The 26,389-nt window shown below is 39.8% G+C and overlaps 2 protein-coding genes across 4 annotated transcripts in view; one reads left to right on the top strand and one right to left on the bottom strand.

The window, feature by feature from the left end:
- Positions 1-1,240: 1,240 nt before the first annotated feature.
- si:ch211-10a23.2 (Galectin-related protein A-like) lies at positions 1,241-7,149 on the bottom strand. The gene is made up of 4 exons (XM_028566703.1): positions 6,794-7,149; positions 6,394-6,479; positions 3,504-3,684; positions 1,241-2,051 (listed from the first exon to the last, which is right to left on the bottom strand). Exons 1-4 carry the CDS (start codon positions 6,818-6,820, stop codon positions 1,908-1,910), a joined length of 438 nt encoding a protein of 145 aa, XP_028422504.1. The 5' UTR covers positions 6,821-7,149; the 3' UTR covers positions 1,241-1,907.
- A 1,572-nt stretch (positions 7,150-8,721) lies between these two features.
- zfyve26 (zinc finger, FYVE domain containing 26) overlaps positions 8,722-26,389 on the top strand; it is a 38,339-nt gene continuing 20,671 nt past the window's right edge. Inside the window, exons 1-20 of one of the 3 annotated variants that reach the window (XM_028565527.1) lie at positions 8,722-8,834; positions 10,852-11,139; positions 11,292-11,367; positions 12,750-12,836; positions 13,941-14,093; positions 14,503-14,824; positions 18,277-18,401; positions 18,592-18,756; positions 18,869-18,957; positions 19,056-19,207; positions 19,311-19,514; positions 20,095-20,706; positions 21,920-22,090; positions 22,358-22,503; positions 22,728-22,971; positions 23,664-23,927; positions 24,130-24,249; positions 24,432-24,602; positions 25,188-25,421; positions 25,859-25,964. In XM_028565527.1, coding sequence (XP_028421328.1) covers positions 10,949-11,139; positions 11,292-11,367; positions 12,750-12,836; positions 13,941-14,093; positions 14,503-14,824; positions 18,277-18,401; positions 18,592-18,756; positions 18,869-18,957; positions 19,056-19,207; positions 19,311-19,514; positions 20,095-20,706; positions 21,920-22,090; positions 22,358-22,503; positions 22,728-22,971; positions 23,664-23,927; positions 24,130-24,249; positions 24,432-24,602; positions 25,188-25,421; positions 25,859-25,964 — 3,632 coding nt within the window. In that variant the 5' untranslated portion in view covers positions 8,722-8,834; positions 10,852-10,948. The remainder of the gene's footprint in view (positions 8,835-10,851; positions 11,140-11,291; positions 11,368-12,749; positions 12,837-13,940; positions 14,094-14,502; positions 14,825-18,276; positions 18,402-18,591; positions 18,757-18,868; positions 18,958-19,055; positions 19,208-19,310; positions 19,515-20,094; positions 20,707-21,919; positions 22,091-22,357; positions 22,504-22,727; positions 22,972-23,663; positions 23,928-24,129; positions 24,250-24,431; positions 24,603-25,187; positions 25,422-25,858; positions 25,965-26,389) is intronic. The other 2 variants (XM_028565529.1, XM_028565528.1) reach the window with 2 other exon arrangements.

The following is a 26,389-nucleotide window of genomic DNA, read 5'->3' on the forward strand; positions in this document are numbered from 1 at the left end:
AACATAAACAAACTTAATAAACTTAACCCTTGTGTTGTCTTCGGGTCAAATTTGAGCCTTTTTTTAAAATGTCTATATCAAAAATGTTTTTTTTTCTTCTTTTTAACTACCTAATTTAGATGATTTCATACATTGCGATTTGCAAGTACAACAACAGATAGGATCTCTACTTTCATTGACTTTTGGGTGATGTATAAAAGAAATTAGCATTTGAAGAAAAAAAAGTTTCTAAACCGGACTGAACATTGACATTTACCCTTCTGTAATTATCCTTACTTTAATATAAGTCTAAATAATTCATAATTTCTGCATTTTGTTTTTTAACTAAAAAATCAGGTATCATTTCCTATAAATGAAGTGTACTGACCATGAATTCCAAAAATGATGGTAAAACTGGTAATAAGTTGGTGTTAGTAGTGTTTATAAATGGTAGTGAAAAGAAGCCTTATATGTAAAAAAAAAAAAAAAAAAGAGACAAAAACATTGAAAAAAGATACAAAAGTGTTGATAAAAGAGACCAAAATGTCAGAAAAAGTGTTGATTTTCAGGAAGACAAATGGAAGACAACACAAGGGTTGAATGAATTAAAAATCAATATCAATATGAATTGTATGAAAAATTGTTCTATACTGCCGGGAAGTACAGGAAAGAATGTCTAGGGCTTATCATCCTTACTGGTTTTCCATCACAGTTTCACACTTTGGTCGGCATGACGGTTAAACAGGTATTAAAATGTATTCTGTGTGAAATTATAAGGTCTTAAAAAGTCTTAAATATTAACTTGGTGAACCTGTAAAAAAACCCTGGGAATTTTTTTTATGGTGTTTTATGGTACTTTGACTTAAGTAAAGGATCTGACACCAAGCTGAAGTACAATGAGAGACAAGAAAAGCCTCAGGTGGGGGGAGGGGGATTTGTCACAATCATCAAGTTTGATCTCAGCCCATCACAGACGGGAGTGCAGGCACTCCCACTCAGCAAGCTGAGTCGAGCCTTTTATTATCTGAATGACTCAAGCTGAGCTGGTGGGGCTGTACAGGCTTGTTCCAGTGAAATCATAAGTGACTCGATACCGCAGTGATATCTAATGCTGTACAGTAGGTCTTACAGTGAATCCGGGTAGCAGTTACTCGACCACAAAAATAACAACAAAAGGTGATTTATTGCAGTGAAGTAAAGTCAATATGAAACATTCATACAAAAAGTGCTCGGGGTAAAAGAAAAGTACACAAATCAGCGTTTAGTTTTCCAAAGTTAATGATAAAATAACTGAAGGCGTGGCATAACCTTTAACCCCTCCAGTTTAATCTGGAAGCAAACTGAGAGGAATGAAAACATAGTGTGTGTAATACTGGCATGCACTAATGTAGGCTACGTGAAGTGTTTTACATTATTACACCTGTTACAGTACTTAGTCGGGCACAGAATGACAATCGGTTCAGAAACATTCATCTTCGTGCTGGCGCTCGTAAACGTTAAGTGCTTTCAAAGGTTAACTCCAGAGAAATCAAAGACTGACATCTGAGATTTGAACGCCCAAAAAAACGGCTGCAGCACTCCTGTTGTACAGCAGTGACACATCACGTTTGTACAAATGTTCATTAGGAAGGACAAGTATTATAGCTTAGACCACATTTGCTTTCAGTTCAAATCACATTCCTCAGTTGATTTAAGACGTTGGCGACTGTTACATTCAGTCATTTTCTTCAAGTCCCCAAATAGGTAATCTAGTGAAGGCACTTTGTCTTAACACGTGATTACGAGGCAGGTGTAACTTAGTTTCCCCCACATCCCCATCATATGGGTTCTTTTCTTTTTTTCTTTTTTTTTACTCAAAAAGTAGCTCTATTCTAACCGTATGTATTGTATACTGTCCCCAAACATCCTCATGTTGTTCTTGTTTGGTGCTAGGCCACCTTGGTGAGCTGTAGGTCTCCACAGACTCGTAAGGCAGTGAGGGAGGCGAGCCGGGGGATGCGGTGGCTGAATCCACACAGAGGCTGTCCATCCACCAAGATACGAAACTGTTGGTGCTCACAAACTATCTCCATCTGACAGTCAGAGGGGACGTAGAGAGAAGACAAGGTCATTTTTTTTTTTATTATATGTAAAGGTGCATATATTGGCCTAAATTGTAAACAAAGAATACATCCAAATTGTAGTTGAGCAGAAGTATAAAGTACCAATAAATAGAAACACTCAAGTAAAGTACCTCAAAATTGTACTTAAAGTGCTCATATTATGCTCATCTTCAGGTTCATAATTGTATTTAGAGGTTGTACCAGTATAGGTTTACGTGGTTTAATTTTCAAAAAACACCATATTTTTGTTGTACTGCACATTGCTGCAGCTCCTCTTTCCACCCTGTGTGATGAGCTCTCTGTTTTAGCTACAGAGTGAGGCATCTCACTTCTGTTCCATCTTTGTTGGGAGTCTCACATGCTCAGTACCTAAGTAAGGACTACTAGCCAGTCAGAAGCAGAGTATGAGGGCGTGCCCTGACAGTAGCTAGGTAAGGACTACTAGCCAGTCAGAAGCAGAGTATGAGGGCGTGCCCTGACAGTAGCTAGGTAAGGACTACTAGCCAGTCAGAAGCCGAGTATGAGGGCGTGCCCTGACAGTACCTCGGTAAGGACTACTAGCCAGTCAGAAACAGAGTATGAGGGCATGCCACGCTAGCTGCTAGGCGAACATAATAACGTGTGTGACAAAGTGCCCAATGTTTGTCTCTGAAGTAAAGGCTGGACTACAATAGAGCTGTTTGGAGCAGTTTGGGAACAGTGTTTTCTCTGGAAGATGGTAAGTCCCTTTGGGGTGGACAAAAAAAGATATATAACACAATAAAGGAAAGGGAAAAAGCCAAAAAGCATAATATGAGCACTTTAAGTAGAGCACTTGAATACAGTCACTTAGTTACATGCGCCACTGGAAATATTTATACACTAAAGGCCCCAAAAACAGATCTTCTCAATTTGTTTCTTACCATGAGTGATGTGGTTCGTCATGAAAACCCTAATTTTCTACCAAAGTTGGAACAGTTTGATTATTTGACTTGAGAGATTGCTCCCTTCAGTGTCAGAAGATGAAGGTTAATCTCCTCTGCCTTTTACATTCTCTGCAGCATGGATTCAGTTCTAGGTCTTGGAAGCATACATTTTTGAATGGCTTGTCAATTCTAACTATGGCCAATTACTTTCTGTTATTAGGGGGATGCCAAACAGACCAATTTGTCTATAGTGCGTGTTTAAAGCTGACTTTGTATTGCAGAGTGTAACTGCAGAAACCTTAGGGAGATCTCCAGCAAACACATTTTTACAACCTGTCATTAAGAGATCAGAGGGTGGAAAAAGTCCTTTCCTTTTTGTCCATAATGATCAATTCTTAGTTGAAAAATCTGCCGTTCAAGCTTATTCAACTGTGTTAACGGTGTCGCTCTGGATCAGTGTCCCACAATGCACCCACAATCTACATACACGAATGTCTGTCCGAGATTCTAAACGTACCTTGAAGGATTCTCCAGGTGCAAAAGGAAAGAAGGAGAGGGTAGTTTCAGGTCTTCCCCACTTTCCAGCCATGCGGGCGTTGCGGTGGACGGCCTTATCCATGAAGCTCACCTTTAACTGAAGTCCCACATCGCCCTCTGTGTCCTCCTCCTGAGGCTCACTGGACACTATCACCTCCATGCTGTTCCAACACACACCAGACATCAGGGACTGACAATAGTTTACAACATTTAAATAAAGGACTACGATGCAGGGGTGGAATGTAACTTAGCACTGTTCTGAAGTACACGTTTGAGATCATTTTTACTTCATTAAATTATTTTGACAGCTTTAATTACTTTACATATTACGATTTTGGCACACGAAACAGCTGAAACAATTAGTCGATTGACAAAAAAACAATTTATTGGCCTCTTTTTGATAATCATTTAGTCCTTTTTCATGCAGAACACTTCATGATTCCAGCGTCTCAAATGTGAAGATTTGCTGCTTTTCCTTTTAAATATTTTATTTAATTAAAAATAAAATAAGATAAGATAGACTTTATTAATCCCACATTGAGGAAATTCCTGTGCTACAGCAGCTCAAAGAATAAATTTACACATATCAGAATAACACCAATACACATTAAGTAGACATCGGCAAAAAAATATACATTAACTATAGGAAATAGAAAAAAATAGAATTAGTTATAATAATATCAATAAAACAAACCTATTTACACAAACACCCTTATATAAACACAGGTATACAGATGAATAGAAATGACATATAAATAAATACATATTTGTAATAGTTTTGAGGTTTGTACAAAACAAGCATTGTGAATGTGTCACTTCAGGCACTGGGTAATTGTGACAGCATTCTCACAATTTTTACAAACCAAACTATCAATCAATCGATTGATTAATAGAGAAAATAATCCTTAGTTTTGGTCCTATACAAGAACTTAAGAAAAGGATCGGAATACTTCCTCCACCGCTTCTGACATTTATTTTTTTTTTCTTCTTCTGATGGAATCAACTGTATTATAAATGTATGTAGGTTCTTTGGAGAACAGTGACATCTTCTGGTCTTTACTGCAACTGTAATGTAGTAATGAGGCTTTTAATGAAGAAGACTGAATAACAAATATAGTTGATGTGTTTAAGCACATTAATTAATAAAAAAAAAAAAGAGGGAATGTTGGCTTATGCCTGCAGGATAATTTATAATACTGTTTATTTTGGCTTCCAATTTCCAGTAGTTGAAAGAACATTTACTCAAATAAGTGCACATTTTTTTCTTTAGATTATTTTTTTGGGCTTTTCTGCCTTTATTTGACAGGACAGCTAGGTGAGAAAGGAAAGAGAGAGGGGGAAGACACGCAAGAATTCGTCACAGGTCAGACTCGAACCCTGGACCTCTGCGTCGAGGCATAAACCTCTCAGTATATGTGCGCCCGCTCTACCCACTGAGCCAACCAAGTGCACTTTTAAGGTACTTGTACTTGCATATTTCGATTTATTGTTTTTTATTTATTGTCTACTCCACTACATTTCAGAGGGAGATATTGTACTTTTTACTCACTGCATTTATCACAAAGCTAAAGTTACTTTGCATATCATTTTTTTGGAGACAAAATATATGATCAGTTTAAAGAATATGGTGCACTGCTTTACATTAAACTATCCAAAATTACATGTGTAGTTAGAATGAAGGTATTGTTTACATGTTAATGCATCAATACGACACTGACAGGGGCCATTCTGCATAATGAGATGGTTTCCTTTTGCTAACTTTAGGTACTTTATGTTGCCATTACTTCTTTTGAGTCCAGGACTTTCTTTTTTTTTAAGATTATTTTTTGGGCTTTCATTTTTGACAGGACAGCTAGGTGAGGCATTAACCTCTCAGTATATGTGCGCCTGCTCTAGCCACTGAGCAAACCCGGCCACGAGTCCAGGACTTTTACTTATAAGGGAGTATTTTTATAATGTTGTATTACTACTTTTACTTTAAATGATTGCAATACTTCTTTTTACAGTGATCATGTACACGGCTCTGTCTTCAACCCTGATTATGAAACGTAGAAACATGATAGACTACAGTTTTCTGTACAAAAAGGATTTTTGGCTGTCACAAACGATGAATGACGAAGAACATGTTTTCGGCAGCAAAAGTTTTGGTGACACTGGTATCACAATGACCTGGCAACACCGAGCTTTGATTACAAGTTTTTATTATGAGGCCGGCTTACAAAATCATTAATAAGAAAGAAAAAAGAAATGGAAGTGAAAAGCTCTGTCGTGTTACTTTCAGTGTTTAGGAAAATGAGGGTCCTTTAAGAACATTTGTCCTTAAAGCCCTCCTTATGTTTCTGCAGTTAAAAATAAGTTTTTGACATTAAAAAAAAAAAAAAAACATTCTGCACACAGTTTATTTTTGGCACAGTATGTTTTTTTTTTTTTTTTCTGTGCAGCCTAATTGTCATCTTTTACTGGAACTTAATTGACGACCGAATGAATGAATAAATAAATAAATAGCCAGCTGATGTTATCAACCAAAGAATTCCAGTGTGACTCTTCAGATTTCATGGGATTTTGCAGCTCTCCCACGCACATTCACATACTAACCTATAATTAGAAAACGCACTGGCATTACAAAGAGATTTTCCAAAAACAGGGCTATAGTCCTTGGGTGGGTGACATAATGCCTATACACTCAAACACAGACAACAGCTGTCGATGTGCTTTTACAGTTCTGTTTTATAACAAGCCAGGGGATTTTTTTTTTATCACCAACTTTAATTGGCTGCCACGTCAAATGTGCAACAGTAGGCTGTATCAATAATGTATAGTCCGCTTTTTTTTTTTTTTATTTCAAAATACAAACAGGAGTGTGCACTTACCTCTTGGGTTTTTTGTTAATAATTCCCATAACAACCAGTTTCATTGAAGGCCGCAGCCCACCCTTTATTTCTCCGGTGTACTCCCCCTGTGAAACAATAGACATGTCTACAGATGAGCGGGCAAACAGGGTGAGGCCTACTGCTACACACACTTGGGGGGTGGGGGGGTCTCTTCATCATGCAGCCTGCTGGAGTCTTAATTAGCGGTGAGCAGCAACCTATGGCACCGATGGGAACAATGGCTTTATTGATCCACATTCTTAACAATCAGTGACTCAGCTGCACAAACTATGCTTCTGTAGCCTATTTCTTTAAGTAAGCCATGCCCAAAGTCTCATATTTTAAAGGAACACGTTGCAATGCATGCCACAAAGCCAACAAAAAGCACACATCTACATACATTTTCTTTCTTGTCGATTTCTTCCATTCCACTCAGGGCGTGATGCAGTGTGGAGGTTCCGAGCGATGATGCCAACTGAGGGAACTGACTCTGCCTCCAGCTGGCAAACCCCGCCTGTACTACGTTGTCATAGAGACAGGGTCCCAATTTGGCAGTGATGGTGCACTGGTGGGAGACAGGCAGAGAGGGAGAGGGGTGTGTGGGATATATTACAAGCTGAATAGACGCATGTCCGTTCAATAACCTATATCATTCAGATGGAAAGTTGGTAAAAGAAGAAGGTTGTTTTTTGGGATTGATGTGGACGTGCGGGTTCATCCTTTGTTGCATCCCTTCACAGTCATCTCATTGTTTCTCTGTCGCTGGATTTCACTCCGCAGTGAGTCTGCTTCCCTTTACAAGACGCAACCTTCCACCTGATGCTGCCTTCACTGGTCACGGTTCTCCTCGTTCAACGGGTACCTCAATAACAGGCTCAAGAAAGTACAACATCATCCTGTCTTTAAACTATCTTATTTCTTTTTTCTTAATTGTGCAGTTAAGTTCCTATTTATACTACTACTACTACTACTAATAATAATAATAATAATAACAATAATAATACAAATTAATAATAGCCTCATTTCTGGCCAAGGAAAGTGAAAAAGCAGGAAGGGCTTTGTTAAATAACTCAAGAGGGCCTAATTCAGATGGTTATAATTTGATTAAATTAGAATTTATTTAAGAATATGCACTATATGAGTGTAATATCAGTTGACATATTAATGACAATAAAATATTTTGATATAAGGGTCCCTCTATAAGACTGGAGACACTTGGGCATTACTATATTTTCCTTTGTCTACCTTTAGTGGTACATATTACCAAACCCATTTAAATTTAATCAAATTACCACAAAATAATTGACAGTCAACCTGGCGCTCTGGAGCATTTGCCCGTTTACATGGCCATAATTCAGCTTTGTCCACAGACATAGCCTTGTTCAAGGGATTTTTTTCTTTTTTGTGGGCTGGACTACTTATAATGGTTTATTGCACAAAAGACACAATATTCCATCTAATTTTTTTCCTACCAAAAATCACAACCAGCCTTGACCAAACAATCTGAGCTGAAGGTTCAGCTGCATCATATGGTTCTCATCAGCAGATTGAGTTTGCTAAAATTGCAATGGCAAATTAACTACGGGCTTCTCATCTGTGTTAAATTCCATGCGAAGTTTGAACGTCTACAGTTCTGTGGCAACTGAGCAAACTCAAATAGGCTACTGTGTGATACAGTTCAAAGCTCCAGAACAAGCAGGTAAGTTGTTTCTAAGTTCCCAAATGAACTTTCAACTTCTACAACCAGTTTATTTCTGTATAGCCTACTCCTACTGTCACTAGAAGCCTACAATAAAATGTGTTTTGGAGCAAGTCTGTTGGCCCAGAAGCCTAAGGATCCAATCTAGGAGGTATACCCTAGCACTATTATAAATGTGAATAGGCCTAGAATATACAAAAACATCAAATAAGATGAATTTAACAAGCTGCAGCTTTTGTAGATCTCTTCCAGTGTTGGGAACTGTGAGCCGGTGATCCTCTGAGCCATCCTGCGTACAGCTACCCAGATCTTTCACAGTAGTTTGCTGGGTTGTTAATTTATCTTATGGGATGGCGCAGTGGATATGAAACATGCCTGGGTTCAATTCCCACTGTGATACATCAACCAATGTGTCCCTGAGCAAGGCACCTAAGCCCTAGTTGCTCCAGAGGCGTGTGACTTCTGATAAAAGGATTGGATAGATGACATGTCATGTAATAATGCAATGTATGTGTGCTCCTGTTGGAATGGCAGTATTTCCAACAGCACCTGAAGGCAGCAGTTAAAGAAAACGCCCACCTCGTGCCAAAACGTTTGACCAACCAGCGTCGGATAGTCAGCTGATTTTGTCATGTGACCTTCGTTAACATGCACCTAGCTTCCTAGCATAACAGGTCAGGAGAAGGCAGTAGCTAGGAGTGTAAATAGTCCCCAGTTCGGGTGAAACAACACAAAGAAATGAGTAAGTGACTTTGTTGAATACTCGCTCACTTGAAAATGCTTTAAGTGTGTGCTTGCTAGCTGTTACGGAAGTTAGCTAACTTTCAGTTTCAGCTACAACAAGTCAGCAAGATTTTTAGCTAATGCTAACTAGTGACATTAAGGTAGCTTTCAAATCTGATACGAACCATCAACATGGGGACATTGGCGTTTAAAAGGCGTATTTAACCTTGCTGACGGAACACAGCAGCTCGCTGGACAGCTGTTTGATTTCTTATTCAACTTGCTTGGTTTGTTCGCGCAGACAATTGAAGGTAATACATGAGAAATACATTGTATAATATAACTTTTGACGTCTATGGCACAAATCTGGGCTCTAACAATGCATGGTCCGGATAATAAGTTGTTACCCAGCAAGGTAAAGTCATTATTTTTCGTAATCGTGTCATAAATTCACGAAGCAAACTTATAAGATATTATGAAATTGAAAGTGTCTGAAATCAATTTTAGCTATAGTGTTTTCAGATTATAAATGATGCTGTAAAGTGTAAACCATATGAAGTGTGTCAATAAAAAAAGAAATCTTTTGCAATACTATACAAATGAATTCTTACATCCAACTTCAGTATACACTCTATATTGTTCACTTATAGAAACATCTTCAACAGATATATTGTTCCACAAATGACTTTTATTACATGTGAATGACCGGCTTTTTTATGATCTATTTAAGGTATTTATTAATTGTTAAGATTTTAGCACTTTCGTTCCGAACCTTTGGCCCACTTATCACTAGAGGTTTAACGATAAATCCATCTGGATTGATATATCGATAAATGATCACCGATGATGTGTTATTGTGTTAAATCAGCATCTGATATTGTGTTATATAGAACTAATTCGCAATCCTATCGTTGCAGATTTTGTGATATCGGCTAATATCATATTGTTGTCCAAAGAATTATTAACAAAAATGCAAAAACTACTACCTGCAGGTATCCAAAAGTTGTTTAAAATGAGAGGAAAACAATATTTGAGAGTAATATGCATGATTAAGAAAGAAAGGGGTAAAGAAAGCATTGCATTTCTGTTAATTACAGTATATAATAATACATTGTAACGAACAAATCTTTATGCTTCGTTGCATTGTTTCTTTTATCCAAAATTGTTTGTACTAGTACAGTGCCTGTTCAAAATGTGCCTGTTTGGTACGGGCCGATGGCTTGGCCTGTGGTATTGCAGCTTGAAGCTTTCTCCAGACCCATTGTACCCCAAAATGACTTAGAGAAGGAACCCAAAGCACTTAGCAACCACACTGTACTTTGTACTCCTACTTCAGAGAAAAACATTGTACTACCACATTTACCTGACAGAATTTACTCACAGAAATGGCTCAGATGCCAATCTTAGTATGTTTTTTTGATTACTGTATTGTCCTGATGGATCTATTTAATATATGTATGGATGTGATGATTGATGCTATGGATTTTATTCACGTGGGTAATTTGCCGACGGTAATGTTATTAGTGTTATAAGTTAGCAGCACACTTGAACAACCGGACCCAGGGTGAGCATAGAGGGAGAGTCTGAGTGAGAAGGAAGAAGTGGTGAGCCTACAGCTTACAGCAACTTAATACGATATGTAGTAGTTAATATAATGGTGAATGTATGCTTGGCTTTTATTGTGAAGGGTAGAAATCGGTTTTAATTGAGTTTCCTTTTAGCGAAATGCTTAATATGGACCTTTATTGTGAAGGGTAGGCACGGAAGAGCCAGCGTTATGGCAGCGCTTTTTTGCCTCAACCTTTTTTTCTGCGGTCTTTCAGTTTTATTCACAGTTTGATATCCAACGCTAATCCAACACACACACACACACACACAGACACAGACACAGACACACAGAGGCTTCCCGGTTTATTAGGACAGAAATACATTAAAAAAATGATTTTATTGTATTTATATTGACTATTAACATAATCTATGCATCTCTTTGTTTTGTGACACCATAAACTCAGAATGCTTTTTCTTTCTGTTTTCAGGGGAAGACAGTCCAAGCGTTGTCCTTGGCTTTCTGGAAGTAAAGGTGCGTCTCCACTTGTGACAGCTGAGCGGAGGAGTGTCCCAGTGGAAGTGGCCATGCATCCCTTCGGCTGTGAGGCTGACACCTCCCTTCAGGAGCTGTTTGACTACTTCAAGAGGTGCCTGCAGCACGGAGAGTGGGAGCTGGCCAATGCCTGTGTGCCGCAGCTGGTTAACTCAACAGGAGGACTTTCAGAAAACCTACGAGACATAATCAAAGCTATTGTCTGCCATCCTTACAGCTTAAAGTGAGTCACGCAGCTGCATGTTCACGAGACATTTTTTTTGTAAATTGAAATGTAATGCACTATGGGTACATTATGTCTGCAAAAAATGATCTTCAGCGTTATATTTGTGTGTTATTTGTGCTGTGGATTTACTGATGGTGTTCATTTTGCAGATGGGAGTCTGTGGGCAGTCCACACAAACTTGCTTGGTTTTGGCTTCAGGTTTTGGAGAAATGGACAGAAGAGCAGGTAACACTATAAAGAATCTAGTAGTGCAGCTCTGCTTATTGTACTTATTTAAGTTACTCTGAAACGACATGTTTAGTCACGTCATCCTCAAGCCAGGGCTGTAGTCCACCTTTGTCAAGACCAGGACTAGTCCAGACTGAGTCAAGACCGACTCCAAAGAGGTCAAGACAGAGACAAAAAAATAATAATCCAATGTTAATGCCTGTTCTGGATGAATTTTGAATTCCAACCAATACTCATTTTTTTCTAAACAAGTGTGCTTCATCAATGGTTTTGTTATGAGGGAGAAAGTTACTTAGTTAAAAACTAGAGCTGGGCAATATATTGATATTATATCAATATTGTGATATGAGATTAGATATCGTCTTAGATTTTGGATATCGTGATATCGTAATATGACAAAAGTGTAGTCTTTTCTTAGTTTTAAAGGCTGCATTACAGTAAAGTGATGTCCTTTTCTGAATTTACCAGACTGTTGTAGGGCTGGGGAAAAAATCGATTTGATTTAAAAATCGAGTTGGTAAGTCAAATCGATTCATATTTTCAAAAAATCGATTTTTTAGATTTTTTTTTAATCCAAATACAGTATAAATAATTTGGATGTTTAACAGTCCTTGTTGCACAGTGACTTTTCACTTAGAGAAAGGGTTTGCCTTTGCAATTTTGTTTATGTTGATGCACTTTAATTAAATACAAGAAATATATATTTTTAAAATATTTACAGTTTGCAGTTATTTTGTTTTAAATGGAAGGGGGGGGTGGGGAAATCAAATCGTAAATCAATTTTTTTTATAAAAAATCACAGATTTTTTTAGGGAAACAAATCGCCCAGCTCTAGACTTTTGTAACTGTTCTATTATTTGCCTTTAACCACTTAGTCATTATATCCACATTACTGATGATTATTTATCTAAAATCTCATTGTGTAAATATTATTTGAAAGCACCGATAGTCAACACTACACTATCGTCGCGGTATCAATATCGAGGTATTTGGTCAAAAATATCTTGGCATTTGATTTTCTCCATATCGCCCAGCCCTATTAAAAACGCATATATTCGTGGACTCGGTCTAGACCAACTAGAATATTTGACGAGTCCAATAGCCAAGTCCAAGTGCAAAAATCAACAAGTCCAAGTTCAGTCCGAGACAATAGAAAAATGTCTCGAGTCTGGACTCTGTATACGCTATATGTTGGTATTTGAGAGCATCTCTGTTTGTGTTACCTTAGAGAAGAGGTTTTGGTCAAATCTTTGTTAGAACCAAAAAGTGTCCTTTCACAAAGCAGACAACGTTGTGTTGTAAAATGGGATGAAAAGACATCTGAAACCCCATCAGCTGTGGGACATGATAACTCTACTCTGGTTTACTGTCCACTTCAGGTTCCTCCCAACACCAGGAGAGAGCTGGAGTTCCTGCTGCTCCTGGAAGAACTGGGCTCAGAGGGCTTACCAGAGACTGCTCTAAAGGTTATTTTTATTTTATTATTTTACAACCGTCTGCTGTCATAATGTATAGGGCTGAATGATTTTAGAAAATAATCAAATTGACTTAAAATGTGATTATTTTTTAAGTTCTTTATCAGAATCAGAAAGGGTTTTATTGCCAAGTACGTTTTTTAACACATACAAGGAATTTGTTTTGGTGTTGTTGGTGCACATCACACATTCTCTAAATGGAATATTAAACAATATAAGTATAGGTATAAACAATATAAGTTTTTAAGTATATGTACACAGTATGTATTAAATTAAAAATAAAGATAGAAATAAAAAAAAGTATTATAATAATAATAATAATAAATAAAGAGCAAAGAGCATTACAGTAGAGAGAGAACAGTGGCATGAAGAGCCAGGTGGAGAGTCAGGGTGGTTTCCGGGCCTTGTTAATAAGGCTAGTGGCGGAGGGGGAAAAGCTGTTCATGTGACGTGATGTTTTGGTCATGATGGACCTCAGCCTCCTGCCAGAGGGGAGTGGCTCAAAGAGTTTGTGTCCGGGGTGGGAGGGATCTTCTGTATATCTTCTGTATTACTCAACAAAGACAAACAACTGTCGTACTCCGTGGTGTTTTTTTTTTAAAGTGCTGATACAGTTTAATAGTCTCCCCCCGTGAGGTAGCAAGGCAGGTTTTGCAAAATACCTGACGCTGCGCAGCATCTTCTTTTTAAAAGCCCAAATAATCCCACACAGCTGACGTCCTGTTGCTTTTTTTTCTTTTTTTTTTAACACCAGAGTTTCTGCAGAGTCAGGTTCTGTCGAGCCTGATTGTACAACAGGTCAAGTTCCGGTAGCGTGCCAAGTTGGCGCTTCCTATGCAGGCTGCTTTATTCTTGCGTGTCACGTGACCGGAGCACACTTTGCGGTTAAAAAAAAAAAAAAAATCTCGTTTTAACATATACCGATAAAATTGCAAATGCAATTGATCGTTCAGCCCTAACGATGGAGTGAAGATTAGATAAGGAAGCATTTGACCTTTTTAATTAGATTAAGACACAATGTAAGATTACTAAGATTCACTTGATTTGTTCTGTTTTACATGTTGTGACTATAGACTGAGGTGAATTATCTTTCAGCAGGAGTTGCACCAGGCCTTCTTGGACACACAGTCTGAGCAAAAGGCCCCGGAGGGTTCAAGAACAACAGATGCTGCCGTTGAGTCTTGCCTGCGAACCTTGTTGGAGAAAAAGAAGCCCAGACTCGCCCAGTCTTTAGCACATTTCTTACAGGTAGAGTCAAACTAATTCTAACTATAAAGTAACACACAATGATTACAAACTACATAAAGCACCATATACAAATGTGAAATATAAATGTATGTACATGTGTGTACATGAATTAAAAACCAACAGCTGATGGCTATGTATGTTTAAAAAAAAACTTAACACATGACATTATGTACCTTGTTCTGGGTGATTTTAGTACAAAATGATCATGTCAAATGGCGTAAACATATTAAATGAGTAAATATATACTATTGTTTTCTGCCAGAGATTTTATTTTTTTAAATGGTCATTTTATGAAGTATGTTAGTTATTTTTAACATTTTATCATATCTGCAAATCCTTAAAGCTCCGCTATAAACAAACATTTGAGCGCATGTATGGATAGAACACCAGCATGCTCCATCTCCTACAGGACCACACTCTGCAGCACACATTCATCCAACACCTGGTGAAGGAACTGGGGAAGCTGGGGAGAAGGCCGGCGAAGGTGGAGAAGTGGGTGGAGGAGATCTACGCCGTGTTGTCTGTGATGCCACAGAGCTCTGGAAGAAGCGGCGGGCAGCTGGAGGCACTGTGCGAGGCTCTGTGGGCAGCCAGAGACGGGCCCCTGAAAGAGGAGAGGATCCTGAGCTCGTTGCTTCGCCCTCGGTGTGATGCCCTCATCTCGGTTTACTGTTCCACCGCTTTGAGACTTCAGAGGGATCAGCTGCTAAGGAGCGCGCCTGATACACAAGGTAGTAGGGCTGTAAATAGGGCTGGGCAATATATCGACGTTCTATCGATATAGACTCGATATTGTCTCCAATTTTGGATATTGTAATATGGTACGTGTTGTCTTTTCCTGGTTCTAAAGGTCCCATGGCATGAAAATGTCACTTTATGAGGTTTTTTAACATTAATATGTGTTCCCCCAGCCTGCCTATGGTCCCCCAGTGGCTATAAATGGTGACAGGTGTAAACCGAGCCCTGGGTATCCTGCTCTGCCTTTTGAGAAAATGAAAGCTTAGATGGGCCGATCTGGAATCTTGCTCCTTATGACATCATAAGGGGAAAGGTTACCTCCCCTTTCTCTGCTTTGACCGCCCAGAGAATTTGGCCCACCCATGAGAGAGAGACATCATGGCTTTCAAACGAGCAAAGTGGCAGTTGGTCAAGGCCACACCCCACCCTCCACCTTGCCCCCCCCTCTCTCCTCCTCAATAGCCACAGACACAGAAATGGCACATCCTAAGGAAAGCTCATTGTGGGACTGGCTCTAGTGGCTGTAATTCTGCACCAAGGCTGAATTTTGGGAAAAATACTTCAGATACAGTATTAGGGGACCACTAAGGTCTACATAAAAGAGACTTCAGATACAGTATTAGGGGACCACTAAGGTCTATATAAAAGAGACTTCAGATACAGTATTAGGGGACCACTAAGGCCTATATAAAAGAGACTTCATATACAGTATTAGGGGACCACTAAGGTCTATATAAAAGAGACTTCAGATACAGTATTAGGGGACCAATAAGGCCTATATAAAAGAGACTTCAGATACAGTATTAGGGGACCACTAAGGTCTATATAAAAGAGACTTCAGATACAGTATTAGGGGACCACTAAGGTCTATGTAAAAGAGACTTCAGATACAGTATTAGGGGACCAATAAGGCCTATATAAAAGAGACTTCAGATACAGTATTAGGGGACCACTAAGGCCTATATAAAAGCATCCAAAGAGCACCATGTCATGGGACCTTTAAAGGCTGCATTACAGTAAAGCAATGTAATTTTTCTCAACTTACCAGACTGTTCTAGCTGTTCTATTATTTGCCTTTAACCACTTAATTATTATATTCACATTGTTAATGATTATTTTCCTAAATTCTAATTGTGAAAATATTTTGTTAAAGCACCAACAGTCAACCCTACAATATTGTTGCAGTATCAACATCAAGGTATTTGGTCAATAATATCGTGATATCTGATTTTCTCCATATTGCCCAGCCCTAGGTGTAAATCACAGGTATTTTTTTTATTTTTACGTTTTTTAAATTGATTCTTTTGGACAACGATACAATATTTGATTATATCTTAATGTCTGCCATGATACGATTTTTGATCGAATTTAGGGGCCTGCGATCAATATGAGACAATATCACAAGCCCAGTTAACAGTGAAATTTAAAGTAGCCTCGCATTGCCAGACCTTCCACCACAGCGCTGTGGAGGAGGGTCTGGCTAGTCCACACAGCATTCCGGGATGGGAGAAAAACGTGCTCTGGTTTATTGGCATTTATTTAAACCAATCACAATCGTGATTGGTTTAACAGTGCCGCAGCAAAATAGTCTCGGGAAGGAACTCGTTTTGGTGGAACATGTTTACGTTCAAAGGTTGTTTTGGGGCGGCCTCTATAGCTCACCCAGTAAGAGCTTGCGCCCCATATAGGCTGAGTCCTTTGCAGCGGCCCGGGTTCGAATCCGACCTGCAGCCCTTTGCTTCCTGTCATCCCCCATCTCTCTCCCACCTTTGCTGTGTATCCACTGTCCCTCTGAAATAAAGGGGAAAAAGGCCCCAACAAAAATAATCTTAAAAAAAAGAATTAGTTTTAGTCGTGTGAGAGAAAACTCTGATTGGACAGATAGTCTAGCTAGCTGTCTGGATTTACCCTGCAGAGATCTGAGGAGCAGTTAACCATAGTCCTCACAAATCCACCGGAGTTCAGAACGCCAACACAAAGAAAGCAGAAGGTAACGGACATCCGGCGGAATTTCCTGATCAAGCCCAGAAGTGGAACGACGTCGATATAGACTACATTTGAAAGCAACTCAAAAAAGAAACTAAAATATGATTTGACAATTTTGTTACTGAGCTCTTCCAGACATTTAAATGAAAAAACCAACTATTCGTTTTAATAAAAAGAATAAATAAGTGGGAATCTAAAATAAAGGGGACTCTTGCAGACGATATGTATCGTTACTTTCATATTGCATCGAAAATATCTGATTGTGGCTCATTGAATCGATTTATCGATCCAGATCGATGTATCCTTACACCCCGACAAGGTGGACTGAGTGTGTTCAGCTCTGATATTGTGGCCCTTTTAAGCTATCTTCATAATTGTGGCCCTTTTAAGCTATCTTCATAATTAGTTTGACCAGACTGCTTTGTAAAACAGCCGTATGTTCCTATAAATCAGTTCCTCCTCTGAGCTGTTTTAGCGGTCACGTTGTCTTTTATGACCTGAGGTTTTAGTCTTCCTTTATTTCAGTTATAAAGAACAAACGTTGGCATAACCACTTTTCCTCTTTCAATCACACTTCTGCTTCTGTGGCTGCGAACGCTTAGCAGTTTTTACTTCCTGCTCATGTCTTGAAAACAGCAGTTTTGTTAGCATCTGCATAAAGTTTCTTTCATTTTCTAAAGATCTATTTTGACCTGATTTCAAGTTGATATTTGTTGTCAATTTGGCATTATACCGATAATGGTGATTGATGGGTGGTTTATGGTTTAGCCTATATAGACAGTGGGGATGGCATTAGGCTAATTCTTATTCTTATATTTTGGTAATTGATCTTAATGCCGACCTTTAAGGACACCAATTTTCTTTGTGAATGAGTAATGTATCGTAAATAAATAAATGTTCTTCCTTAAAACACAGGGGCCATAAGTCAGTACACCCCTATGTTAAATTCCCATAGAGGCAGGCAGATTTTTATTTTTAAAGGCCAGTTATTTCATGGATCCTGATGAAGTTCCCTTGGCCTTTGGAATTAAAATAGCCCCATATCATCACATGCCTGGACTTTAAAAATAAAAATCTGCCTGCCTCTATGGGAATTTAACATAGGGGTGTACATACTTATACCCCCTGAATTTTAAGGAAGAACATTTATTTATTTATGATACATTATTCATTTACAAAGAAAATTGGTGTCCTTAAAGGTTGGATTTTCCTCATTTCTTTTAATTAAGGCATTAAGATCAATTTCCAAAAGATGGTTTTTTTTGTATTCCTCTTTTTAGTCAACTTTAGCAGGGGTTCATAATCTTATGAGCACCACTGTAGCACCTTGTATACAGAGAGTGTCACTCAAAGTGCTTTACAACAAAGTGGAGAGACCACAAAACAAACAAGATCCCATTAAGACAGTAAAAGTCAACCTCATCAACTTGTTTCCACTATTTTTATATCCCCCTCTTAGTGGACCTTCCTGAAGCAGAGAAGCTTGCCCTGAGTTTATGTTGCCACAAGGATCGTCCATCCATTTGGAAGACCATTTATTTTGAGTGCCTTAGTAGTGGAAAGCACTTCCTTGAGCAGGTCTTGGTAAGTAGAATACTAGTTTTGTAACCAGATTTCAATTCCCACTAGACGCAATAGAGTGCACACGGTCTTCTTTCAGTGGTACCACGACTCTGTAGTTTTCATAATTAGTACTGGATCCTGAAGTTAAGTTGATTAGTAACCGCATGTGATGAGATTCAATAATGTAAATAGGATTGGTTCCTTTCTGTAGGTTACTGCACTTGACCTGATTAAACACGAGGAGTTTTCTCCGCTGAAAGACTTACTGAACTCTGAGTTCCAGCCTTTATCTCGTCTGCTGTTGCTCCTGGGATGGACTCAGTGTCGCAGTCTGAGTTCGGCTCAAACGCTGCTCAGCATCCTGCACCGAGAGCAGGTCAGAGCTGAAATCCTTCACCTGTCCAGACATCCACATATACCTCCACCTCTACGGCTGGTTTACAGCTGTTAAGTGTCATTTGCTGATACGATCTTTACCTTCTTCTTAGGCTCCAGCCAATGACTCTGTTCTGCAGGAGTTTTCCGATCTGTTGTCCTCTCAGCTTGGAATACTTAAATGGTGTAAAATCAGCAATCCGTAAGCATCTGTTTGTTTGTTTTTAAGTTTGACTGGTATCTAACTCCATTTTATTTATTTATTTTTTGTAATATTTACTTTTTTGTGATTGTGTGCAGTGGGATTTCCATGGAGGCATTGCTGGCACAGCTTCACACTCTGGACAATCACTCTGCCCTCTATATTTTGCATTCCCTGACTCCTTTGGCTCGGTTTGAGGAGCGCAAGATACTAGATCTGCTGCAGCAACTTTCAAATTCACCAGGAACAGGTCAGCAGCTTCATCTCTGTTGTTGTATACTCTATTGGAGTCACAAAAAAAAACTATTTAGCAGTTAATTGCTTTGAGAGTAATGTACATTTTCCCCCTGCAGAAGACAATGAGGTCGTCGGTAATCTCAGTTCTGGTGTGCAGAGGAACATAGTATTGTTCCAGGGCTTCTGTGCCATGAAGTACGCCATCTATGCTCTCTGTGTAAACGCACATAAATACTCAAATTGTACAGAGTGCGAGTCCATGCAGCACCAGCCGTCTGAAGCAGAAATGGACCAAAACCAAACCTCGACTTCCTCAGAAGGTGAGAAAGCTGTCTTTCTTTTCTGCTGTGACGTTTTAGTTTGATGACAGATGATAGAAAAGTTTCCTGTCTGCTCATTTTAGCTGATTATAATCTCCGGGCTTGCGTAACAAGCAGACATTGGTGTCATGGGTAACCTGTAGTTGGTAGTGTTAAATCATACCACTGACTGAAAAAAGCAAAGTAGTCGAATATGTTGAAAAATAATCTAGATATGTGTAAGCCAAATATAGGTAATTGCCTTGGTAATTCTTTTGTTTCTAAACTTCAATAATCATCTCTTGATAACAAAGCCCTTTTCTTTTTTTCACCCAGTTTTTTGTGCTTTATTTTCAACCGGTCACACCAAATAGTTCCCATGTCAAGAGACACACAATCAAAATGGATGGCAGCACCTACACACAAATTAAAAGAGAGCTTCTGTTTGAAAGTTTCAATAATCACTTTTCCTACATAACTTCTTGCTTGTGCTTTAATTCTACGATAAAAATCGTTCTTTGTTTGAAGCTGGTTTTTCTTTTCTTATGTAGTTCTAAATAATACCTCGGCTTTGATCTTCTCTGTATGTTGTGTTTTCCAGGTTGCCATTTTCTGTTCCAGAACTATCTGTCCGAGTGTCAGCTCTATCTGGAGGCCGTGCCTGCCATGTTCCGCTTGGAGCTTCTGGAGAACATCTTCTCCCTTCTCTTCCTGTCCACCACGGACTTTGCCCAGCCGATCCAAAAAGACATGAACTTGAACCAGAACACGGGGAATGCCACTCAGTCAGAATTTCTATCCGATACAAGAAACACAGATGTAGAATTGGGAAGCAAAGCAAAGACTGCTGAGACTGAGTACATCAGGAAAGAGAACCAGAAGCTGCGTTCAAGTTCACTAACAGCAGCCCACCGTGGTCACCTGGACCTGGGGCACTTTATCCAGGGCTGCAGGGGGTTTCTAGCCGACGTGACGGCCATGGAAGGTTTTTTGAAGCTGTTGAAAGAAGGGTTGGAGGGCATGTGTGTGGTGGGCCAGCAGGAGGGACAGGAGGCGGGAAGAGCGCTGCCTCGAGAGACCGAAGCGGCAGAGAACCTTGGCTGCTCAGTGACGGCTGAAACGTTCGGGGCTCGCCTGCAGAGGTTGTCCAAGCGCACGGCAGAGGCTCAGTGGAGGCTGCAGATCATCACCAGCAATCAGGGCACTGGAAGTGGTGAGATGGACATGATATTTCTCTTTAGCTTTTACTCTTAAGTTTTTTGATTTACTCTTTCTGCATGCATGACATGGTCTTGCATTGGGTCTGGTTAGTCCACACAGCATTCCGGGATGGTAGAAAATCGTGCTCTGGTTTATTGCCATTTCTTTAAACCAATCACAATCGTCTTGGGCGGAGCTAAGCGCTGTACACAATAAGGGTGCCGCTGCAAAATAGTCCTGGGAAGGAACTTGTTTAAGTAAAATGTGTAAGTTCAAAAGTTGTTTAAGTCATGCAACAAAAAAACTCTGATTGGACAGATAGTCTAGCTAGCTGTCTGGATTTACCCTGCAGAGATCTGAGGAGCAGTTAACCATAGTCCTCACAAATCCACCGGAGGTTAGAACGCCAACACAGAGACAGAGGAAGGTAAGAGACATCCGGCCGAAAATGAGGGACTTCGACGGATCTTCCGGTGGGACCTGAACAATCCCCTAAATGAATTGTGGTGGATATAGACTATGCATTATATAACCAAAGAAAATCAACTACACCTAAAATTCACAAACATTTGACTGGTGGCTCATCTTATTGTGCGTTTAGTTGAGTTTATCGTAGGATCTTCATTGACTGTCCCCTTAAGCACAGCTACTACTCCTCCGCACAATTCAACACAGTTACAGTGCTAAGCATAAGTGAATACACCCATGCTAAAGTTGACTAAAAAGAGGAATAAAAAAAATCATCTTTTGTAAATTGATCTTAATGCCTTAATTTAAAAAAAAAAAAAAAATAGGAAAAATCCAACCTTTATGGACACCAATTTTCTACTATGCATCCTGATAAAGTTCCCTTGGCCTTTGGAATTAAAATAGCCCCACGTTAGCCTAATAGCTGGTTTGATTTGCATTGAGAGATGCTCTTATGGAAAGTACCCCATGCCAATCTCTAGGTATGTTGTTCACTTATGCTTAGCACTGTAATAACATTAAACATTAATCTCTGTGTTAATTAAGTCAATAACGGTGGTAAAGAATTCCCTGTTTTCATCGCCCTATATACTAAGTGTAAGTAAAAACCGGCCTTCTGTCGCCTTTCTGGTGGCATATGTATATGACTCTAAATTGTGTTTGAATTGAGTGTGCGTTTCTTCTTATGTTTGTATGAGGGTTGGATTGAGTTCAGATAGCATTTTGGCATTCATTCTTGATGGTAAATTCACTTGCAGGTTCAGAAAGTCCTCTCCAGCGGTCAGCTGTCGGCTGTCCTGTCACCTCGCTGGGAAGCAGCAAGAGCTCCAGCCTGAGGAGAAGGAAGAGACCAGGGAGACATGCTATAGAGAGACAAACCTCAGTGGATAAACACAATGGAGAAGTTAGCACCAGCACCAGCACGTCAGGTAAGGTATAACAACAACAATGGCCTGTCTTTCATTAGATTTGGTCTGTTCAAATCACATTGAATCAGATCAATCGTTTGGTTTTCCACCAATGAAATGGTGTCTTACAGAATGAACAGGAGATCAAAAATAATTTTATTATGAAGTGGAAATTTCACTTGTAAAAAAAACTGTCAGGGCCTGGCTTTTTTGTCTTTGTGGGGAATTCAAAGTTGTTTGTTTTTAAGACTTATATTATTTTTTTCTGGGCGTTTGTCCTTTTGTCAGATGGTGGAGGAGGGACAGGCTGTGTGGAATTCGAGGTCTGTCCATGTGGAGGTCCCCACAGCTGGCTAGTCCCCGCCATGCTGTCCCCTCCAGAGTCTCTACTCCTGTCCTGCATCCGCCGAGGGAACTTCATGGAGGCACATCAGGTCTGTGTGGCAAGCTGGACTTGAAAAAACCCATTTGTTTTTTTACCAACTTCAAAGTTAATTTTCCTCATTTTGATACTTGTACTACAACCAATACTGTTGCTACTACTAATAGTTACCCCTACTGTTGTGTTTACTACCCATATTATTAATACTACAACTACTTCTAATTAGGATTGTGGTAAATCTTTTTTAACATAGTGTATTTCTTGGCTTCTCTGCAGGTGTCTCTGGTGTTTGATCTGGAGGCATCTGCCTGTTGTGGTGAGCTGGTTTTCATGGAGCGCTACAAACAAGTCCTGGTGGAGTTGGGACAGGTGGAGCAGAAGATGGAGAGCCAGTCTATGTCTTCATCCTCATCCTCCTCCGAGGGTTTGGGGACAGCGGCTGTGGCCGCCGCAGGGAGGAGTCGGCTGGGCAGCAGCGGGCGATTAACCCTGCAGGCCATCGGAAGTGCTGCTGCTGCAGGTTCAACATCTCTTTTCCTACTCAGGATTTTACGTTGCTTTTAATTCTTAATTTAAGTAATACAAATTCATGTATAACCACCTGATTGAGCCCTTTTCAAACATAGCCTCGTCCTCCTTCGAGTGCACTTTCAGCTTTGGTATACTCGCTTGCAAGTCTAGTTTTTTTAGAGCACTTTTAGCAGAATGTCTTTGATGTCCAAAGAATAGATGTAAAGCTGCTGTACTGTATGCAGCTGTGGCATAGACTTGTAGGCAAGGAGAGCAAGTTGAGCTCCTTACATAAATTTACTTTATTTTTCCATATGTTATAATTTAACACTCAAAACCTTCAACATGGTGAGTCTACAGAAAAAAAGCTCTTGATTGACTGAGGGACTGAATATATTCAAATGGGCTGTGCTGGGAATATCATATTGTAACACATCCAGTGGAATAAAATATACCACTAAGCTACAAAAATCATGAATGCAAATGTTATTGTTTATGTTTTATCTTGACATTGGCCTTCACTGCTTTGATCCCTTTGTGTTTACCTGTGATGTGGGGAAGCAGTTTAAGATTATTGAACTGTTGTTTTTAAAGTAAAGATTTACTTATTTTCATGTATTATGTGCTGTACTTTTTCAATGTTTTTATTGCCACATAACATGTATATCATGTACAGTAGATAACTCCGGGTCTTCTCTGCAGGTGTGGCTTTCTACTCCATCTCGGACATAGCAGATCGTCTCCTCAGCACCCCCGCTCACCCGATGCCCTCACTGGAGGACGGCTACTGGCTGAGCCGCTGCACGTCAGACCCCTCTGGCCTCCTTTACACGCTGCTGGCGGAGCTCAGCCCAGCAGCCATGGCTGCCTTCGACCTGGCCTGCTGCCACTGTCAGCTCTGGAAGACGTCCCGACAGCTGCTGGACACCGCAGAGCGCAGACTCAACAGCAGCCTGGAGGCTCAAGGTATGCAGCCGGAATTTTAGGGTCTTTCTCTGAAGAATCTTTTGCAATGTTGATGACTGGTTGTCGATGGTGCAGGTTACAGAACAGATTTATTTGAACATGGAGAGTTAACGAGACCAACTACAATTTCATGTGTTTATTAGCAGCTTTGCACATGTAGTTATTTTGGTTTTCATCTTCATTCCCTGTCCTATCTCCCCAGGAGTAAGAGTTGACTCTAAGGTTCCCCATTCTGAGGGGATCTGTGGATTCCCTATGGTATTACAGCAGATCAACAAGATCCTGAATCATTCTGCTACTAATAAGAGCTCTGTCAAAACAGGTGAATACAAATACTCCAAAATGTGTATTTACATGGACATTAACGTGCCATTTGGCTGCTCCAATAATGGAAATTGCCAATCGCACAATGACAAACAAAATGACTTTTCCCCACCAGACCAATATAAAAAAATGAATATGTACAGAATAGTTTTTTGGTTACGGATCCACTCTTGTTCATAGAAGCTGTCGGGGAAGACCAAGTGTTCGCCAGCCCATTTGGTTGCTGCATCCAGGAAGTGCTCCTGTGTTGCTACCCAGCACTGAGCGAAGAGTGCATGGCTGCTCGGCTCAGCCTCGGTCAACGTTTGGAGACCACCCTGCACGTTCTGAGCACTGCAACAGATGGCACAGGTCAGCACAGGAACCATCAATTTGCAATTAATGCAATAAAGCTAGCATTGACTTTGTCTTGGTAGATAAATGTTGAACTACACAGTAAACCTCACCGGTCCAAGTATTTTCACTCACATGTCTTGGAGCTCTGTTGTAGGTTTCCCAGGAATGTGTGAGACGGTTTTCCATGTCTCGTGTAATGTCCGATACGATTTGGATAACTTCAATATACCAGAAGAAACTGTGTTGCAGGATTTAAGACCTATATTGTTTTTAGCATTCTATGTGAACGTCAGAATGTTCTGTATGTTTTGTGTAACCTCTCGTTTAGGGCTGTGCAATTGCACCTCCTAATGAGCACAAAAACAGAGTAATCGAATGTTTGTCTTTTGTTCTGAATTTTATTTAATTTTTATGTTCAAACGGGAAAAGTATTAAGGGGAAATGTCACAGCTCTAGGTGTTGTCACTGTTGATTTTATATAACTTTTTCACTCTCTTTTAAGTTCAACAATTGCAACATCTTTCCCGAGAGTAAGTATTAAGTGTTAAGTAATCGCGATTTCAGTATTGACCAAAATAATTGCGATTTATGATTTGACAGAGGGCAGTGTGGGCAGCGCTCTTCTGGCCCAGTTGGTTGAACAGTCCAGTCTGAAGCAGTCGGAGCTGGACGCTCACCCTGTGCGCTCCAGCATGAAGCAGCTGCTGCGTTCTCTGGATCAGCTTTGCCCCTTTGAGCCGGACGGAGATCTTGCCAGACCAGATTATGTGCGCAGTTTCCTCGACTACGTCAACACACTAGCATCTGTGTTAGTGCGCAGCCTTGGATCGGAAGGTAACATTTTTATTTTGTCATTTAAGAGAGTGCTTTCTGTGTCCTTTTGGGAAAGGGATGCTGATCTGGAAACAGAAGTATCAGTCTTCAGATTCTTCTGCCTTATGCAGAAGCTGCAACAGCAGCTTCTAACAACAGCTCTTTAAACATTTAAGTAGTTTAAGTGCATAGTGCTTTTATAAAAAAAATCTTGCTGCTTTCAGACCTCAGCATCTCATCTTAGTCATCGTCTCAGTTAACACTTTTTTCCCCCCTACCTTCATTATCCCAGTTGGTACTGGGAATCAAATCAGCAGGCGCTTGGTGATAAGCTCACTTTTATACCAAACTAAAGCCAATTCTACCTAAATAGTGACTATACCAGGCAGGGCCCAACAGTGACTCTTCTTCTTATACCTGGGGTTGTTCTGATTTGCCTCTCTTGCTGTTTCTCTTAGACCAGAGCAGTGAAGTGAAGCTTGGGAATCCACTACTGGTGTTGCTTCAAGCCCCATTTCAGCTTCTCTCCCACCTGCTGTTTGACAGGCAGGTGTCTCCTGACAGGTACGCACATAGTCAATGTGAATATACATTAGTTTACATAAGCCTGCAGTTTGCATGCTATGTTATTCCTCAACTTGTTACACACAGCTGCCTAAACTGCAGCTAAAATGTGTGCCTCACAGCTGGTGTACTGTGGAGAAGGTGGTTAACGTGAATGAAACTGAAATCCAAATCTGTCATATTTTTTTATTTTATATACACAGCTTAACTGTGAGAGACGCATAACATTTTTCTGCAAGCTTTTCAGAAATGCTAATTGGGTTGTCTGGTCACACCTGTGCTAGTTGACAATAACAGTAAAGGGAATCATTCATTTGTGATCATATAACTTAGTAAGTCTATGACATTGCATTCTGCAAATTGCTTAGTAATAAGGTGGGAAGAGGTAGAAGATGCCACACAGTAGAGGCTTTATATTTGGGGGC

This window comes from Perca flavescens, chromosome 20, assembly GCF_004354835.1.
Source record: "Perca flavescens isolate YP-PL-M2 chromosome 20, PFLA_1.0, whole genome shotgun sequence".
Lineage (NCBI taxonomy): Eukaryota > Metazoa > Chordata > Actinopteri > Perciformes > Percidae > Perca > Perca flavescens.

Bases quoted from the DNA above. Each gene is read 5' to 3' on its own strand.
- si:ch211-10a23.2 (XM_028566703.1), bottom strand. From the start codon at position 6,820: ATGGAAGAAATCGACAAGAAAGAAAAT. The intron at 3,685-6,393 runs GTAAGTGCACAC...GTGTTGGAACAG, and splicing joins ATTAACAAAAAACCCAAGAG to CATGGAGGTGATAGTGTCCA. The intron at 2,052-3,503 runs GTACGTTTAGAA...TCTGACTGTCAG, and splicing joins CACCTGGAGAATCCTTCAAG to ATGGAGATAGTTTGTGAGCA.